At 49.1% G+C, this 19,305-nt stretch overlaps 1 protein-coding gene across 1 annotated transcript in view; it reads right to left on the minus strand.

The window, feature by feature from the left end:
- Window positions 1–203: 203 nt before the first annotated feature.
- LOC311248866 (dual specificity testis-specific protein kinase 1-like) overlaps window positions 204–19,305 on the minus strand; it is a gene marked incomplete at its 5' end in the record, with an annotated part of 62,756 nt that continues 43,654 nt past the window's right edge. The window contains 5 exons of the mRNA XM_084338095.1: window positions 204–825; window positions 2,690–2,776; window positions 3,619–3,702; window positions 6,871–7,044; window positions 18,856–19,005. Of these exons, the coding sequence (XP_084194221.1) occupies window positions 724–825; window positions 2,690–2,776; window positions 3,619–3,702; window positions 6,871–7,044; window positions 18,856–19,005 (597 nt within the window). The 3' untranslated portion in view covers window positions 204–723. The remainder of the gene's footprint in view (window positions 826–2,689; window positions 2,777–3,618; window positions 3,703–6,870; window positions 7,045–18,855; window positions 19,006–19,305) is intronic.

Genomic DNA, 19,305 nt, shown 5'->3' on the forward strand with positions numbered 1-19,305 from the left:
TTGTGGACCGGCAGATACCGTTCCACAGAGGGTCCAGCTGTATTCGTCTGCTGCCCGAGGTTCTGTGGGCACTGTGTCTAAGACTTTGGATTCTCCCAAGACACCGTCGGCCAGATGGGATACCGCCAGCGGCTTCTCTAACCCCCCCCTCCTACTGTCTTACAACCAGCGGGACCCCCCCCCCCCCTTAGTGTATCCAGCTATAATCATTTAAGTACCATCGCTATCGTTTCCTAAATATTCCAGGTTGTATACTTACTCCCTGCGCAACCAGAGATTGGACATTCAATGTTGATTTACCTACGAATACTCATTTGCCATAAAAGTGCATATCCAATATTTCAAATCATAAATGTAATTAAGTGAATGTTGTATACACCCTTTGCTGTATTAAATATTCGATTTGGTACATTTGTGTTGGTTCATTTCATCAGGTGGGAAAGTGTTCATCATACTTATATCTTGTACTGGGTGGCCAGAAGTTAAAGTACATGAGGTAGTGGTATTAAATATCATATCTAACAATACAGTCAGGGAATTGTACCCCTCAGCTACACTTACTGATAATATACTGATAACTCCATATTGTCAGATCGAGATATGAAATAAATGTACTTGTAAAAACTCTGCTGGTCCCTAATAGAGATCTGAATATCAAAAAGGTGCACATGACACCCAGGGCAGGGCTTCACGTCGGGCCTGGGGGGGTGAGGGGGCAGGCCTTCAGATCTGACCTCGGAGTGGGGGGGGCAGCTCCAGGGTCTCGGCGATCTCCCCTAATTCATCCAGCAGCTCTGTGAACGCAGGTCGTCTGAAGGCCTCCACCTGGGTGAGGAGGAGAGGAGAGCGGAGATCACTTCATTCAATTCAATTCAAAAAACTTTATTAGTCCCGCAAGGGGCAATTTAAGGCATGATATGACAAACAGCTGCATTTCTATACATTCAAGATAGAACAGGACAAAACAGGGACAAGAGACATACATGACACTTCAAAGCATAAAAGACATGACACTGCGAGAACGGGATCCCTACATTGTTGATCTGTCAGTCCAATAGATAAATAAATAGATTCGGTCGGTATAAAAAGTGCACTTTCGTCAAAAATATTAAAATCAAGGGGTCAAAGGGTGCACGTTTGTAAACGGACCTTTCCTTGTACTGTGGCCACCAGTCGAATGGCCTCTGGAACAAACCCAAATTTCCTTCGGTTTGTTTTGCAGGCAGGCTGTCTAAAGCGCTTTCCTGAGGGCAGCAGGTCAACACACATGAAGGACATGTGTGGAGTCATCAATTATCTTATGTGCTTTCTTGAGCACTTGAGCTGTTAAACTGCATTAGGGATCTTTGTGTTCTGTCGATCATTTTGGAGCTAAGGTTGACAACACCTTGCAGTTTGTTCTTGTCTCTTTGACAGAGGGATGTGAACCAGCATACAAATGAAAATGTTAAAATACTCTCAATAAAGGAAGAATAAAACATTGTCCGAATTCTCTGGTCGACTCCAAAGGAGTTTAGTTTTTCGAAGACAGTACAGACGCTGATGAGCCTTTTTTATGATAACATCTGTGTTGTCACTCAATTTAAGTTTGTCATCAAACACAGTTCCTAAGTATTTGTAGTTCTGGACAATTTCCACCTCAGCTCCGTGGATGGTTGTTGGGGTGACTTCTATGTGTTTTGGTGAGATAATAATTTCTTTGGTTTTGGATACGTTTAGATCCAGAAAACAGCCATCACACTATAGTTTACAAAGTCTTGCATTATGGGTCCGTGTGATTTATCTGACTGACTGAGAAGAGATAGGATAACACTGTTGTCAGCAAATTTTACAATATGGTGATTTGTATATTTGCTAAGACAATCGTTTGTGTATAAAACAAAAAGAAGTGAAGAAAGAACACAGCCCTGCGGTGAGCCAGTGGAAATTATAATTGATTTGAAACTTTTTCCATTTATACTTACTGTCTTCTGAGTTCTATTGGTAAGAAAACTGATAATCCATCTGATGTGTTGGTGATCGAGGTTAAAGTAATTTATACGTTTTTCTACAAGTATGTGAGGCTGCATTGTATTGAAGGCTGACGAAAAGTCAACAAAGAGTAATCTTGCATACGTGTTCTTTTTTTCTAAGTGCTCATGTACAGAGTTCAAAATAAATAACTTGGCATCATCAACACCTCTCTCGGGTCTATATGCAAATTGCATGGGGTCAAGAGCTGATCTGGTTGCATGATTGCATCAGATTTCACAATGTTCTCCAGACTTTGCATTACTAGTGATGTTAGGGCTGTAGGCCGCAGGTCGTTGAGGATTTGGCGTCTGCTGATCTTTGGAATTGGAGTGATGATAGAATTCTTCCAGAGATCAGGAACCACTGCTGAGTCCAAGCAGAGCTGGAAAAGTCTTTGAAACACTTAACCCCTCGTTCCCCGTCTCTTAAATCAACCACAGCACCACCTGCTGTCAGGGAGCCACTGGCACCATCTGAGAGAACCCTGTGAACTTCTGTTTCATGGCGTGTTAGTTTTACCTCTCTCTCTCTCTCTCTCTCTCTCTCTCTCTCTCTCTCTCTCTCTCTCTCTCTCTCTCTCTCTCTCTCTCTCTCTACCTCTCTCTATCTCTCTCTACCTCTCTCTATCTCTCTCTACATCTCTCTCTACCTCTGTCTCTGTGGTCTCTCTACTCACCAGACAGCAGCTGGATGCTAGCTCCACCACCCGCTGAGGACAGCCAATCACCAGCTCCCTGAACGCACTCACATTGAGGCCGTAGTCCTGGGAGAAGGTAACACAAAGCAGGCATCATGTGTCTGTCAGACAGACAGACAGACAGACAGACTGTCACCCCCCTGAACTCTAACATGATGCACTAATAACTCACCCCTGTCCCCCTCCTCCCACACTGTGCAACGTCCTCCCCCTCAAGTGCGATATCCACCCACTGCCGTCTGACACTGGGATTGTTGTTATTTGTGTATTGTTATTTTGTATATTGTTGTTATTTTGTATATTGTACAGTATTGTAACATTGTCTTATTGTATAGTATTTAATGTTTCTTGTATATGTAACGGGGAAGCCCGTGAGTATATCCACAGTCACAGAAACAGGGGTGTTGACAAGTGACTGTGGCATTACGGGCTGGTGAGTTAAACTCACTTCCTCATAACAGGGTTAACAGACGCATAGACGCATAGGTACGGTACATAGCAGTGGATTCACTTCTTAGTGCAGCGGCCTGTGTCGTCGCCCGCGGCGCGGGAGCTCCCCTGTTCGACTCCCCCTCGGGACATTAACATTTAACATCAACACAACGCAGACCAATACGATCCGTCACATATAGTATCTTATGTTTCTGTATAGTATTTTATGTTTCTTGTATGGTATTTAATGTTTCTTGTATAGTATTTTATGTTTCTTGTATAGTATTTTATGTTTCTCTTTTATCACTTGTGTGATTTTATTACTGCACCTTAAATTTTTTTCCGAAATCTCGTCGTATGCAAATATAATGACAATAAAGTACTAATCTAATCTAACATCGCGTGGCCACTTTTCTAAGCAGGGTGCATGCATTCGTACGAATCGACCACGTGATTCTGTGAGGTTCTGCCGGTACCTGTGTCCTGGGTAATATCTCTGGGTCGGCAGGGATGCGGGCCAGTATTTCACACAGCACGATGCCAAAGGAGAACACGTCCACCTGGGAGATACACACACGCAGACAACGTGTCAGTCCTGAACTGGAGCAGCGACCAGTACACTCCCCCCCAAGGTTCATCTGCTGCGACCAGTACACTCCCCCCCCAAGGTTCATCTGGAGCAGAGACCAGTACACTCCCCCCCAAGGTTCATCTGCTGCGACCAGTACACTCCCCCCCAAGGTTCATCTGCTCATCAGTAAGTAAGTAAGTCAGTAAGTCAGTAAGTCAGTAAGTCAGTAAGTAAGTCAGTAAGTCAGTAAGTAAGTAAGTAAGTAAGTAAGTAAGTAAGTAAGTAAGTCAGTCAGTCAGTCAGTCAGTCAGTCAGTCAGTCAGTCAGTCAGTCAGTCAGTCAGTCAGTCAGTCAGTCAGTCAGTCAGTCAGTCAGTCAGTCAGTCAGTCAGTCAGTCAGTCAGTCAGTCAGTCAGTCAGTCAGTCAGTCAGTCAGTCAGTCAGTCAGTCAGTCAGTCAGTCAGTCAGTCAGTCAGTCAGTCAGTCAGTCAGTCAGTCAGTCAGTCAGTCAGTCAGTCAGTCAGTCAGTCAGTCAGTCAGTCAGTCAGTCAGTCAGTCAGTCAGTCAGTCAGTCAGTCAGTCAGTCAGTCAGTCAGTCAGTCAGTCAGTCAGTCAGTCAGTCAGTCAGTCAGTCAGTCAGTCAGTCAGTCAGTCAGTCAGTCAGTCAGTCAGTCAGTCAGTCAGTCAGTCAGTCAGTCAGTCAGTCAGTCAGTCAGTCAGTCAGTCAGTCAGTCAGTCAGTCAGTCAGTCAGTCAGTCAGTCAGTCAGTCAGTCAGTCAGTCAGTCAGTCAGTCAGTCAGTCAGTCAGTCAGTCAGTCAGTCAGTCAGTCAGTCAGTCAGTCAGTCAGTCAGTCAGTCAGTCAGTCAGTCAGTCAGTCAGTCAGTCAGTCAGTCAGTCAGTCAGTCAGTCAGTCAGTCAGTCAGTCAGTCAGTCAGTCAGTCAGTCAGTCAGTCAGTCAGTCAGTCAGTCAGTCAGTCAGTCAGTCAGTCAGTCAGTCAGTCAGTCAGTCAGTCAGTCAGTCAGTCAGTCAGTCAGTCAGTCAGTCAGTCAGTCAGTCAGTCAGTCAGTCAGTCAGTCAGTCAGTCAGTCAGTCAGTCAGTCAGTCAGTCAGTCAGTCAGTCAGTCAGTCAGTCAGTCAGTCAGTCAGTCAGTCAGTCAGTCAGTCAGTCAGTCAGTCAGTCAGTCAGTCAGTCAGTCAGTCAGTCAGTCAGTCAGTCAGTCAGTCAGTCAGTCAGTCAGTCAGTCAGTCAGTCAGTCAGTCAGTCAGTCAGTCAGTCAGTCAGTCAGTCAGTCAGTCAGTCAGTCAGTCAGTCAGTCAGTCAGTCAGTCAGTCAGTCAGTCAGTCAGTCAGTCAGTCAGTCAGTCAGTCAGTCAGTCAGTCAGTCAGTCAGTCAGTCAGCGCCCTTCTGAGCACAGAGTGCTTCACAGCATTTCTTTTAACACATCAGTAGAAAATACAATACAAAAAAAAATACAATACAAGAAATAATACATGTGAAGAGAAAAAAAAACATTAGAAATGAGCTAAAACACCAGAATAGACAACGAAAAACAAAAACTAGAACAAAACAGACGTGAACAGAGAGAAAACGGCTATGGGTGTTCAAAAGGCCTGCCTGTAGAAGTGGGTTTTTAGCTGCCTTTTAAAGATGAGCTCTGAGGGAGCGGTGTTCAGGGCTAAAGAGAGGAGGGCGTTCCAGAGCCTTGGGGCTGCAGTCACCGTGAAGACTCTGTCCCCCTTCTGTCTTGAGTCTGGTCCTGGGCTCCACTAAAACGAATGTGCATCATATTACAGTATGATGCAAAATGTCCCAGATTCACACTTAACCTCACAACACCTCACCAAGTGAAATGGAGACGTGTTAAGGCCTGTGAGTAGCATGCTGCACAGACAGGGGAGTTACTTGTGAGGCCAAGTCACGACGCCGCTGGTCGTCATAATCTTCACCTAAAAGGTTGTTTATGAACCCATCCCTTACCATAACCCTACGCTTAACCCATCTGTGGAACCTCCCACCTAAAATACAGAGGAGACGGATGACAAATAGAGATATTTAAAAAATAAAATGGTGATCACTGATTTGCAGCGTGGCCATTTAGTGGGCGACCCACAGACATATAGTTTGTCTCTATGCCAGGTGCTTTCCTTTTTTATTATAAAACAGTGGACAATTTAAAATGTAATTTTTCAACATCTTTAGGTCCAACGGGCCCCGATGTCACCCGTACACTGAGCTTGTCTGTCTGCCCAGGCTGTCTGTCTGATCAGGCTGTCTGTCTGCCACTGGCTGTCTGTCTGATCAGGCTGTCTGTCTGCCACTGGCTGTCTGTCTGAGCAGGCTGTCTGTCTGCCCAGGCTGTCTGTCTGCCCTGGCTGTCTGTCTGAGCAGGCTGTCTGTCTGAGCAGGCTGTCTGTCTGCCCATGGCTGTCTGTCTGAGCAGGCTGTCTGTCTGCCCCTGGCTGTCTGTCTGCCCAGGCTGTCTGTCTGCCCTGGCTGTCTGTCTGAGCAGGCTGTCTGTCTGAGCAGGCTGTCTGTCTGCCCCTGGCTGTCTGTCTGCCCAGGCTGTCTGTCTGCCCTGGCTGTCTGTCTGATCAGGCTGTCTGTCTGCCCTGGCTGTCTGTCTGAGCAGGCTGTCTGTCTGCCCTGGCTGTCTGTCTGATCAGGCTGTCTGTCTGCCACTGGCTGTCTGTCTGAGCAGGCTGTCTGTCTGCCACTGGCTGTCTGTCTGAGCAGGCTGTCTGTCTGAGCAGGCTGTCTGTCTGCCACTGGCTGTCTGTCTGCCCCTGGCTGTCTGTCTGCCCAGGCTGTCTGTCTGCCACTGGCTGTCTGTCTGCCCAGGCTGTCTGTCTGAGCAGGCTGTCTGTCTGCCCAGGCTGTCTGTCTGCCCAGGCTGTCTGTCTGAGCAGGCTGTCTGTCTGCCCAGGCTGTCTGTCTGAGCAGGCTGTCTGTCTGCCCAGGCTGTCTGTCTGCCCAGGCTGTCTGTCTGCCCAGGCTGTCTGTCTGCCCTGGCTGTCTGTCTGCCCAGGCTGTCTGTCTTCCCAGGCTGTCTGTCTGCCACATGGCCATGGCTGCGTCTCTGACCCTGGTCACCATGGCGATGGAAGAGGGACAGTGTTTGTAATGAAGCTGTTGAATGTAGAAGTGTCAGTGTCTACCTTCCGGTCGTATGGTTCTCCTCGGAGCATCTCGGGGGCCATCCAGAAGGCTGAGCCCACCAGGGAGAGCTTCCTGCCGGGGTCTTGGACCGGCGGCTCCACCACCTCCCTGGCCAGGCCGAAGTCAGTGACCAGGGCCTCCCGGCCTCGCGACGTCACCCTGATCAGACAGTTCTGGAAGGTAGAGAATAAAATGGACAATAGTTGTTAATATTATTGTCAGCATCGATGATGAACAGGAAATCCCCATTGTAAGTTTCAAGTTCAAGTTTCTTTATTAGTTGTCGTTGTCATACAAAAATACAGAATACTTTTATATGAAATGCTTTTTTCTGTTTTGCTCCTGAGAGTGTGCTAGATAAAAAATAGATAAAGTATAAAAATAGAAAGTCAAAAGTACCTAAACAAGTGTAAACAAAAGTGTTCAATATACATATATACAATATACAATACAGAGTAGAAGAAATGTGTAACTGAGTTACAGTACAATATACAGTACAATGCAGAAATGGGATGAGGTACAACTTAGGGGAGGGTGCAATGAGGTATGAGTTGTAGTGCAAATATCTGTATTTTATGTTTATTTAATTTTATTCTTAGTCTTATTTTTATTCTTATTCGTGACTTTTGTTTTGTCCACCTAAATGTTCACTGTTTACTGTGAGTGATTTGTAGAACCAAATTTCCCTCTGGATGAATAAAGTATTTCTATTCTATTTCTATTAACATAGAAGGCAGCTTTCTGATGGTCTAGAGAGGTAAAGAGGCCAGCCAGTAACCAAAAGGTCGCCGGTTCGATCCCCGCCACTGACAGGAGGGTGTATTCCAGCTGTGAGCTGGTGACTGAAGGGTGGCTGGTGTTACAGTACTTCTACGATGCCCACCATCCTGCCTAAGTGCCCTTGAGCAAGACACTGATCCCCAAACCTGCTCCAGGGGCACTGCACTATGTGCCACCTTGCACTCTGACCTCTCTGATGAAATGCATGTGTGTGGGGGACTGTGTGTGTGTAACTATATGCGACAGTGGCTCAGGAGGTAGAGTGTTCTTCTGGTAATTGGAAGGTTCCCGGTTCGATTCCAGCGCCTCCCAGGTAGCGTGTCGAAGTGTCCTTGAGCAAGACACTTAACCCCTAATTGCTCCCGATGAGCAGGTTGGCACCTTGCATGGTTGCCTCCGCCATCGGTGTGTGAATGTGTGAGTGAATGGAGCAAAACATTTTACAGCACTATATAAATGCATCCTCTTCAGCTTTCAGATTGTTTTACAGGTACATTACAATTGCATTGTGATATTCTGCCAGCAGAGGGCAGTGTAGGACTACTGGACTTGCATGGCAAGTGAGGGTGGAATTGGGAGAACCGGGCAAATTAAACACATCATCAGCAAGCACGATTTTTGTTACATGGCAAATTGTACTTGACTTTATTGCTTCTTATTAAACACTTTTTTCTTCCTGAAAATGAAATCACAGCAGACAGAAGTACCTGAGATAAAGAGGAGAGATCCAGCTGTCTTTACAAGGAACAGTGCAACTTGTTCCTGTTTGCGGACGACTCAGCCCTGCTGGTCTCTGACAAGAACAAATTGCAGGTTGAAAAAACCCTCAGCACGGAACTAGGCAAAATCTGCATATGGCTCGCTGATAACAAACTATCATTACACATGGGCAAAACAGAGTCTATTCTCTTCGGTTCAAATAACAAACTCAGCAAGACCGACGGCTTCTCAGTTACAGTGGGTGACAATATTGTCACAAGGAAAGACGAAATTACCTACCTGGGTTCCATCCTAGAGGCAAATCTTTCCTGTGACAAAATGGCATCCAATGTAATAAAAAAAGTCAACCAACGAACTAGATTCTTGTACCGGATCTCCTCTCTGGTAAACAAGAATACCCTGAAGACTCTGGCAGGAGCACTCATTCAGGGGTACTACGACTATGCGTGCACCTCATGGTACCAAAGCACCTCAAAGGCGCTTAAAACAAAATTACAAACATCACAAAACAAACTGGTCAGACTACTACTTGACCTGAACCCCAGAACCCACCTCACCCCTGCCCACTTTGCCAACCTAGGATGGCTTAGAGTAGACAACGGAGTACAGCAACTTGCAATGGGCCTGGTCTACAAGATACACTATATGACCGGGGTGCCCATGTACATGTCAAAATACTTCCCAAAGGTCAGTGAATACCACAACCACTACACCAGAGGAAGCTCAACAAATCATGTTAAACCCAGATTCGGCTCAAACAAGGGACTAAACACGTTTCGCAATTATGCCACAACAATGTGGAACGCCCTACCCAAAGCTGTAAAGGAATGTGAATCCCTGCCCACATTCAAAACCGCTCTTAAAGAGCACCTACGGGAGGCTGCAATTCGAAACTGGCCACCGTAAATGCCCAAAACCCCCACCACCTCCTATAGACAGTCTCCTCACCACCGCATGTATATATTCCCTCCCTGCCGTATGTATATTTCCCTCCCACCCACCCACCCCCTCCTAATGTACAGTCCCCTCCCCATCATATGTATATACTCTGTCAGGATCTAGGGGTAACAGTACTGTATATTTGAATACCGTTATGTCACAAATGTATCAGTACTAAATACCTATATGTCCCTATGCCATAAATGTCATGTATGTTGTGTATGTCATAAATGTCTATATGAATTGAAAATGGGGGACCCTGATGGAAACAAGACAAACGTCTTTCTCAGGTCTGCATCCCCTTAACAATTGTATGTATTGAGCCGTACTGTATTGTACCCATTCTGCAATCTGTTAAATAAAGTTTTCATTCATTCATTCATTCACTCCTCCTCACCTACAATACCACACTACAGAAGGTTAACCCTTTCACTGCCCACGACAAAGGGTTAACCCTTTCACTGTGACAATACAGAAGGTTAACCCTTTCACTACCACACGACAAAGGGTTGACCCTTTCACTACCACACTACAGAAGGTGAACCCTTTCACTACCACACTACAGAAGGTTAACCCTTTCACTGCCCACGACAAAGGGTTGACCCTTTCAGTAACACACTACAGAAGGTTAACCCTTTCACTACCACACTACAGAAGGTGAACCCTTTTACTACCAAATTAACCGTCTGTAGTGTGGTAGTGAAAGGGTTAACCTTCTGTAGTGTGGTAGTGAAAGGTTAACCTTCTGTAGTGTGGTAGTGAAAGGGTTAACCTTCTGTAGTGTGGTAGTGAAAGGTTAACCTTCTGTAGTGTGGTAGTGAAAGGGTTAACCTTCTGTAGTGTGGTAGTGAAAGGTTAACCTTCTGTAGTGTGGTAGTGAAAGGGTTAACCCTTCTGTAGTGTGGTAGTGAAAGGGTTGACCTTCTGTAGTGTGGTAGTGAAAGGTTAACCTTCTGTAGTGTGGTAGTGAAAGGGTTAACCCTTCTGTAGTGTGGTAGTGAAAAGGTTAACCCTTCTGTAGTGTGGTAGTGAATGGGTTAAACTAATAAAAATGTATGAAAAATACAAAACAATAATCAGACGAGAGGCAGACACACAGAAGGGGAGATGTACGGCTGTGTGTGTGCGTGCGTGTGTGTGTGGTGTGTGTGTGTGTGTGTGTGTGTGTGTGTGTGTGTGTGTGTGTGTGTGTGTGAAAGCAGGCTGTGTACCGAGGACTGACGGCTCAGCATCTGGCTCCCATTACAACAGGAACCACTGGAACCTCTCTCTCTCGCTCTCGCTCTCTCTCTCTCTCTCTCGTCTCTCTCTCTCTCTCTCTCTCTCCACTTAGTCAGTAGCCTGTCATTATATTTCTCTCCCAGACCTGACCGCTAAATTTAGCACTGGTCCATCACCTCCATGCAGAGAGAGAGAGAGAGAGTGAGAGTGAGAGAGAGAGAGAGAGAGAGAGAGAGAGAGAGAGAGAGAGAGAGAGAGAGAGAGAGAGAGAGAGAGAGAGAGAGAGAGAGGAGATGAGAGACGAGAGAGAGAGAGAGAGAGAGAGAGAAGAGAGAGAGAGAGGGAGAGAGAGAGATTTAAAAATATGTGAGCTCTTATAATTTGTACGTGTGTAAGGTGATAGTGTAAGGCCTAAGAGAGAGAGAGAGAGAGAGAGAGAGAGAGAGGCCTAAGTGTTTGATTTTGATATTCTGGTAATAGATAAAAGTCTCAGTTCCAGTAAAAAGGGGTGACAGAGAGCTAAGACTAGTACATTCTAGTAATATACAGAACTAACTGCCAGAAACAGTACAGCCTGTCCACCAGACCTGCAGCGACTTGGTTTAATAAGTTTATCTGAAACAAGGAAGTGACGAAGCCTCGTGGCCGCGAGCGTTCCACTAGTTGGATTTACACTGTCCAACGTATTTGGACTGAATCCTCGACCAGTCTTTTAATGAGGTGTCACACGGAACAGAGACATACAGAGGCTCCCGGGCAAAGAAACTGAGCTCATTTATCCCCTTTGAATACATGACAGTTTCTCTCTCTCGTGTTGTCAACTCCCTGGCCGTGAACCCTGCCCTCCCCTGCCCACTGTGAGCTCAGCACCTGGCCGTGAACCCTGCCCTCCCCTGCCCACTGTGAGCTCAGCACCTGGCCGTGAACCCTGCCCTCCCCTGCCCACTGTGAGCTCAGCACCCGTTTGTTCTGCGCTTAAGATAGATGGCCGGGTGGCCGCTGGCCAACACTAATGACACCGGTAGGGGATCCCGGCAAGAGGAACAGTACACCGTAGAAAAGACCAATTATTTCAGTGGTTATTAAATGCCGCAACCGAGGCCGGAGCCAAATCGATTAACCCCCCCCCCCCTTGTGGCCCCCTTGGGTGATGCGGTTGAATGTCAGTAGTACGTAGAAGAAAACGTCATTGGTCACAATTATCATCCATCCGGATGAGGTGTGGGGCGGTTGTGAGGGAGAGGTCACTGCCCACTACTTTGTTGTGACACACAGTGAGATGTGTGTGTGTGGCACGCTGGCACTGGCGCACAAAGGAAGCATGTTTACGCGGTTTGAGAGGATTAACATCACAATAAGCTGCTCTTGTGTTGTGCATTACTAATGGACACTTCTACAGAGCCTGGCAACCAGGAGACACACACAGTTCCACCTCCCACCTCCACCTCCCCCCTCCACCCTCCCCCTCCACCCTCCACCTCCACCCTCCCCCCTCCACCTCCCACCCTCCACCCTCCACCTCCCACCCTCCACCTCCCACCTCCCACCCTCCCCTCTCCACCTCCCACCCTCCACCCTCCACCTCCCACCTCCACCCTCCACCTCCCCCCTCCACCCCCCACCCTCCACCCTTCCACCTCCCACCTCCCACCCTCCACCTCCCCCTTCCACCTCCACCCTCCCACCTCCACCCTCCACCCAGCACCCAAATCAGAGTTCTATAATATATCCCTCCCCACACAAACAGAGAAGAGTCTGTGTCTGAGTCTGTGTGGCGTGGCTGACAGCCCTACACTTATGCTGCTTTGTTCACAACAGTTTGACATAAATTAGCCAACCGGGATGTTATTGCAGGGAGAGAAAACGCTTTTTTTTATCTTCTCTAACTCCGAGCCCGGAACTTCGCCCCGGCCCTCTCGGCGATGCTGACGTCACGTGAGATCATCATCAAAGTGAGATCCATCCTCGAGCAAAATGAAAGTCGAAGGGAGGGAAGCGTATCCTGTCTCCGTAGTTCCGTAAGATTGAGGGGATGATTATTGCCTGATACTCGAGATGGAATTGTCTTCTGTTTCACTAGAATAACTTTAAAGTGTGCTGGAGCGGGAATCCTCTGGTTCTGGATCCAGGCGAGCTTGGGGGACAGCAACATCATAATGCTTAGATAGACGGGCTAAAATAGAGCAGCTAAAGTCCCTTATCTTAGAGTTGAGGTCTATAAAGTTAAAATAGAGCAGCTAAGGTCCCTTATCATAAGAGTTGAGATCTCAAAAATGAAAGTAGAGCAGTTGTGTACTTCTCAGGGGAGATTTAAAAAAGCCTTAAAGGATAAAATAATTCAGGAGTACAGTTATATATTCGTACTGGCCAATCGCGTCTCGCTCTTTGCCATATTGAGATATACCTCATCTCCAGTACCTACTGTACTTCATTAACGAAAACAATGCACCCATGCACTTGACCAGGCCCCGCCCCAGTGTCCCCCTATGAGACACCGGACATGGTCACACTCGCCCTTCCTCTTTTTTTTCATGAACTAGCTGTTATGAAATGCAGAGAGAAATTGAACAATGTTGGGTTTTTGCCGGAGATTTTCCAGCCCCTGGAATCTTCTCGGCACGTTCCAATGGCGCGTCGGCCCTGTCCTGGGGTTTCCTCGTCTTCTGACAGCGGATCAAGGGACGTCGCGCGGCGGCTAGCTGTCAGGCTAAGTCGCGCATAGGTAGGGTCTGCGCCACCAGGCATAACAATGCTGGCGTTAGTGATGCTGCTCGTTGTCCCGTGAGACAACCGAGTTGTGTATTGGCGCAAGGGGCAGGATATCTGGGTAAACGTTGTCGTTTTCCCGGTTATCCTGGAGCTCGCGGCTAACGCTATGCTACGATGCTGGGTTGCGTGAACACTTTGGGCAACGCACATGTACTTCCGCGTTTCTCTGATTGGCCGAGCGCGCGCATGCGCATGAGCCGCGACGCGCTCCTCAGAGGCAGGAATACTAAGCTCCCCCTACGCAAGAACTATGGGTTTTCAGCGAACTACGGGTTTTCAGCCTCTCCTCTCTCCTGGAGTTTAGCGCTCGGCCAATCAGAGAAACGCGGAAGGCGCTCGGCCAATCAGAGAAACGCGGAAGTACATGTGCGTTGCCCAAAGTGTTCACGCTGCTGGGTTACTGTTCTGTTTGATTCCCCGCTGAGGGCTGTCCTTTTAAAAAAAGGTCTTCCCTCCTCTTAACCATTCATGCTGACGGTCAATCGGTGTCTACTGTTGGGAGTGTTGACGGGGGCTTGTTTACCTTTTTCATGGGTGAATGGGCTGAGGCCTAAGGCTGGTGTGCTTTTTGTGAATATTATGAATGGTGTGCGAGACTGGTGTTTCTCTGGTCTGCATCTCCTTAACGTTGTGTGTATGGGCTAGCCCATTCTGCAGTGTGTTAGTGGAGTTTTAGTTCATTTATTCATTAACCCCTTCATGGGTGCACACCACAGTGGAGGTTGCTGGTTGCAACCACCACTGGTGCTCCGTGCTTGTGAAGCAGGTGGCATCAGTCCTTTGCCTCTGGCATGTTGGAACAGTGCCCCGCCCGGCCGACGCCATGAGGTGAGTCGGCCCGGCGGGTGGCTGGTGGGCTGTTAGGCCTATACCGCCACGGTATAGAATTAGCAGCGATTAGTAACTTTGTTCGAATTGCTGTTTTTTTCTGTCAAAAATGGTGTCGGGTGGCGGGGCCTTGAAGGCCAGCCGACGTCGAAACATCGCGCAAGGTTTTGATGTTATTAGCTTTGACCTAACCGCAAGCTATAACCGCAGGGAGGGCTAGGATGCTGTCAACGCTTGTTTACAGACATCTTGGTTGGATTAGTCTCCCTTTGAGGGGGTGAGAAGTTAAAAATAAATGTTTCCCTCCTCAGGGCTCCCCTCTCCGCAGAGGGACTTTGGTCTTTCCGCTGGAGCGCGGGCGGTATTTGACCTAGACCCCACACCTCCTCGCGCAGCCAGAGGTGAGAGCACGGCCTCGCCAGCGGCTGTGGCGAGGCCCTCAACCAGCGGCCATGCTTCCCCCGCCTGTGGTACCCTGGGCACAACGTCAACAGGTGACCGCAAGGCCGACAGCCTTGGCGGTCGAAGGATCGGCTACATTAGATGAGCACGCCCTAAAAAACCGTCGCCGTCTAGCTGTGTGCAGCTCGCTCTCCGGTCACTCCCCCCCCCCAACACCAGCGGGATAAGGGCTCTGATTTGTTTCCTTTGGCTGCGGGCCGCGTGTCTTCAATGAAGCGCAAGCGGCCCCACGTTTCGCTTCTCATGGGGACAGGGGCTGAGACTGGGTCTGTCCATGAGAATGTTGTACTGTCAAGCGGCTCCCACGCCACACGTTCTGCGTCTGTGTTTGGTTGAGCCTGGTGTTACATCTGTCAACTACAAAGGTTGTCAGCAGGGGGGCTCGAGACCTCTTGAAGCAAACAGTGCGGGTTCCCCCGGCCTCGCCTTCGCCAGGCCGGGTATCACGTTAGTGCCTCCCACTCCCGGAAGACCGGCAGTGGTCTGGCAGGCGCGCGTGATTTGGGTGGTAGTAATATCACTGCAAGGCTACGGTGTGTAGGAACCCACCCTATCGGGCAGTGTGGGGGCCTCACACCTTGCATGTCCAGCTGCAGAATAAGTCCTCAGTGGTCCATGCTGGAGGGGTGTTCAGTGGGGGAGCTTTTGTCACCTGGTATAATGTCAGCTTCTCCCGTATCAAACCGGCCCTTTCTGTCACGGTCCCCCTCGTGGGTAGTGTCAGGGACCGATGTCCCGACTCCACGGAACGCTCTGCTCGCACGGTTAGCGGGTCCAGGGTTGGCTACGCACAGCGGGCGGGACCGGGCCGCCTATCTACAGTTCCTAGCGGACCAGCGCCAAATGGCGGCGGGTGCGTTTTTGGAGTATCATCACATATGGCTACAGCAGTACCATATGTCGAGGTGGATGGAGAGAACGCTGAGGCAGGGACTTGTGTTTACACAACCCCACCCGTTTTCAGGTTTGGTACAGACCCTATTGTCAGGGTCACCAGCAGTGACGGCTCTGGCCAACGAGATCCAATCTCTGTGGCCGAAGCAAGCCATCGTCGTGGTCCCAAAGGAGGATGTGATGCGTGGCGTTTCCTCCCGGTATTCTCTGGTGCCCGAGAAATCTGGAGGGGGGGGGGTGTCAGACCCATGCTGGACCTGTCCCATGGAAGGTCCAGCATTTTGGACCATCTCCCACCTGTTGAACACTGTCAGGTGGGGGCCTGGTTCTCCTCCATAGACCTGTAGGATGCGTATTCGCATCCCCGATCTTCCATCCTAGGGCTTATCTACGCTTCCTTTGCAGGGTTTAGCGTATGAGTACCAGAGGCTGCCGTTCGGCTATTCTCTGGCTCCCCGCATCTTCACCAAGGACGGTTACGACGCTGTCCGTGATGCGCCTGCTCGGTATGATGGCATCTGCTCATTCCGTGGTCCCTCTTGGCCTCCTCTTCACCTCATGAGGAGGATACAGAGGTGGTTTTCCACTATGGAAATAGACCCGGTGAGAGGCAAGTGGAAGCGGCTAAGGTTCCCATGGGCAGCAGGCCTGCGGCCCTCACCAGGGGGGTCCCCATGGGCAGCAGGCTGTCACACGTCACAGTCTTCACCGATGCCTCCCTCACTGGGGGGGGGACGCGTCGGGCCAACGCAGTAGGGGGCAGCTGGCAAGACCATGCTGCCCGGTCTGCGCTACATTCAATGTGTTGGAATTGAAGGCAGTCCTTCTGGTCCTCAAACAGTGTTTTGATCAGGATGGACAATACGACGTCAGCGTCGTATATCGACAGACAGGGAGGAGTACGCTCCCCCCGTCTGCACCAAGCGGCGGTCGGCTGGCTATGGGCGTTCTCCATATGCGCAGCCTGAGGGCTCTCCACATCCCCGACAGGGTGAATGTGGGTGCAGGTGTGATGTCGCGGGGCGGTCCTCACCCTGGCGAGTGGGGATTACGTCCGGACATAGTCGGGAAGGTCTGGGACCGATTCCGTGGCCGCCCGGGATTCTGTACGTTTTTCCCCCCATACATCTGATAGGTCAGTTGTTGGTGCGGATACGTCGGGAGCGCAGGACCTTGATCCTGATCGCGCCGGACAGCTGTGTGGTTCCCGGTCCTGATCCAGCTCTTGATAGCCCCGCCGTGGCCTGTTCATTGGTCGTCGCGGGCCCTCTCTCAGGCGCACGGGTCTCTGTGGCAGTTCCCTGTGCTGGGCCTGCTGTTGATGGTTTGGCTGTTGAGAGGGTGAGTCTTGAGGGGATGGACCCTTCTGTGGTCGACACCATCCGGAACGCGCATGCTCCCTCCACTATCGCGGTTTACGCGGGTAGGTGGTGTATTTTCCAAGAGTGGTGTAGAGTGGGGGGCTTGGACCCGGTGTCCTGCCCCCTGGACGCTGTCCTTTCCTTCCTTCAGTCTATTTTGGATAGACTGTCGGTTTCGACGGTGAGGGTATATATATCCTCTTGTCGTGTGGGGTTTGAGGGCGTTACGTTGTTCAACCACCCTCTTGTGAAGCGTTTCCTGCTTGGCGCTCTGCGCCTTAAGCCGGTGGAACGTTCTCTGTCTCCGAGTTGGGACCTCCAACTGGTCCTCGGCCGGTTGTCTGAGGCCCCGTTTGAGCAGGCGTCTTTGGAACAGCTTTCAAGACTGCGTTCCTGCTGGCCATCACCTCCGCTAAGCGTGTGGGTGCGCTTTGTGCTCTCTCGTGCGGCCTGAGTGCTTGTCTATTCAATAGCGGTGCGACTCTGAGGCCTAATCCAGTCTTCGTGCCAAAAAATATCCGGAGCTCTTTTCGCTCCAGGGATATTGTGGTTCAGGCGTTTCATCCGCCTCCTCACGCTGGTGAGTTAGAGGCGAGCCTTCACCTGTCGTGTCCAGTCCGGGCTTTGGGGGTTTACCTCAGCCGGACTCAGGACCTCAGGGCTACCGACCAGCTCTTTGTTTGTTACGGTGGCTCTCGCGCTGGTAAGGCGCTGTCCAAGCAGCACCTGTCACATTGGTTGTGCGAGGGCATTGCCCTTTGCTACACGTTGGCTGGGCTGGCCCCCCCTGGGGGTGTCAGGGGGCACTCCACTCGTGGGGTGGCAGCCTCTGCCGCCTTGTTAGGGGGGGCCTCGGTGGAGGACATCTGTGCTGCGGCCTCCTGGTCCTCCCCGGGTCTCTTCGTTAGGTTTTACCTCATGGACATGACTGGGGGTTTTGTCTCCCAGGCGGTTCTGAGGTCTGGGACCTCCCCTGCGTCCCGCCCTTCGGTGGGTTAGCAGGGGTGTGTGGGTGTGGGCCACAATGTGTTGTGTCACACGTGGTCCCGCCTGTGCTGTGCGTTTTTAGGGGTTCCCTATTTTCCGCACTTTGGTGGAGTTGACTGCCGCCCCCTCTTCACTAGAACGGGCGGGTGGACGGGACTCCCCTCCCCCCTGGTGGTAGGGCTTGCGGGTCCTCAGGGGGTACATTTGTCGGGCCACGCGTCTGCTCTGCCCCATATCTCAATATGGCGATTGGCCAGTACGAATATATAATGAAAGGTTATGTATATAACCTAGTTATATGAGTACTGGCTGAGCGTCTCGCTCTTAGCGCGCCCTGAGGTCCCTTGATTGGGTTTTTCTTGATGGAAAACTTTTCCCGAGGAAGGGCGAGTATGACCATGTCCGGTGTCTTATAGGGGACACTGGGGCGGGGCCTGGTCAAGTGCATGGGTGCATTGTTTTTTTTAATGAAGTACAGTAGGTACTGGAGATGAGGTATATCTCAATATGGCGAAGAGCGAGACGCTCAGCCAGTACTCATATAACTAGGTTATATACTTAACCTTTCGTTTTGAGTAAAACATCAAACATTAGTTTTTTCTTTCAAAAAATTATATCTTGCAGCATATTTTAAGTTTTTCTTTCTTATATTAAAATATATTTAGTTTTTAAGAATTTGTAAAGGATAGGCAAAAATAAGCACGTGCTTCAGCCTATTCCTTTTTTTCGTTCGTTGATTTTGGATTTTTGTGTGTGAGCTTGCCTTGAATATGTACATTTGTGATTTGCTTTACATTTTTTATTTTTTTTTAAGTCCACACAGGTGTGTTTGATTTGTCTGTAAACAAGACCGAAAAAAAAACGTCATTCGTTCATTCATTCATTCATTCATTCATTCATTCATTCATTCATTCATTCATTCATTAATTCATTCTTCATTCATTCATTCATTCATTCGGTTAAGATCTCTTATCTTAGAGTTGAGGTCTCTAAAGTCACAGTAGAGCAGCTAAAGTCTCTTACCTTAGAGTTGAGGTCTCTGTGGTAGATGTTCTTGTAGTGCAGGTAGATCATCCCCCTGGCGATGTCACAGGCCAGGTCCACCTTCTCCCTCCAGCAGAGGGGGAGGTCCTCCCGAGCCAGCAGCTCCTCCAGACACCCCCCGCTCACGTACTGGAACAGTCCAACATATCATCCTGGTTACTATGGACCTCCTTCATGTAGTGGTTAAAGGGGCATTTCACCCATAATATATGCAATCTGATATTTTTTTCTTTTCCTCAGTAAAACGGTTATAAATATATTGTTTAGATTATAATGCGTCCTAATAGTTAAAAAAAAAAAAAAAAGCCATTTTCACTTTATATAAAAACTCATGAACTTTAATATTTCTATAGTCATTGGTGCATGCAAAAAAAAACACAGTATAGTTTCATTATAGTCTCAACTTGAAATGACTTGTTAACGCTCCTT

Source organism: Notolepis coatsorum, assembly GCF_963971535.1.
Source record: "Notolepis coatsorum genome assembly, chromosome: 1".
Taxonomy (NCBI): domain Eukaryota; kingdom Metazoa; phylum Chordata; class Actinopteri; order Aulopiformes; family Paralepididae; genus Notolepis; species Notolepis coatsorum.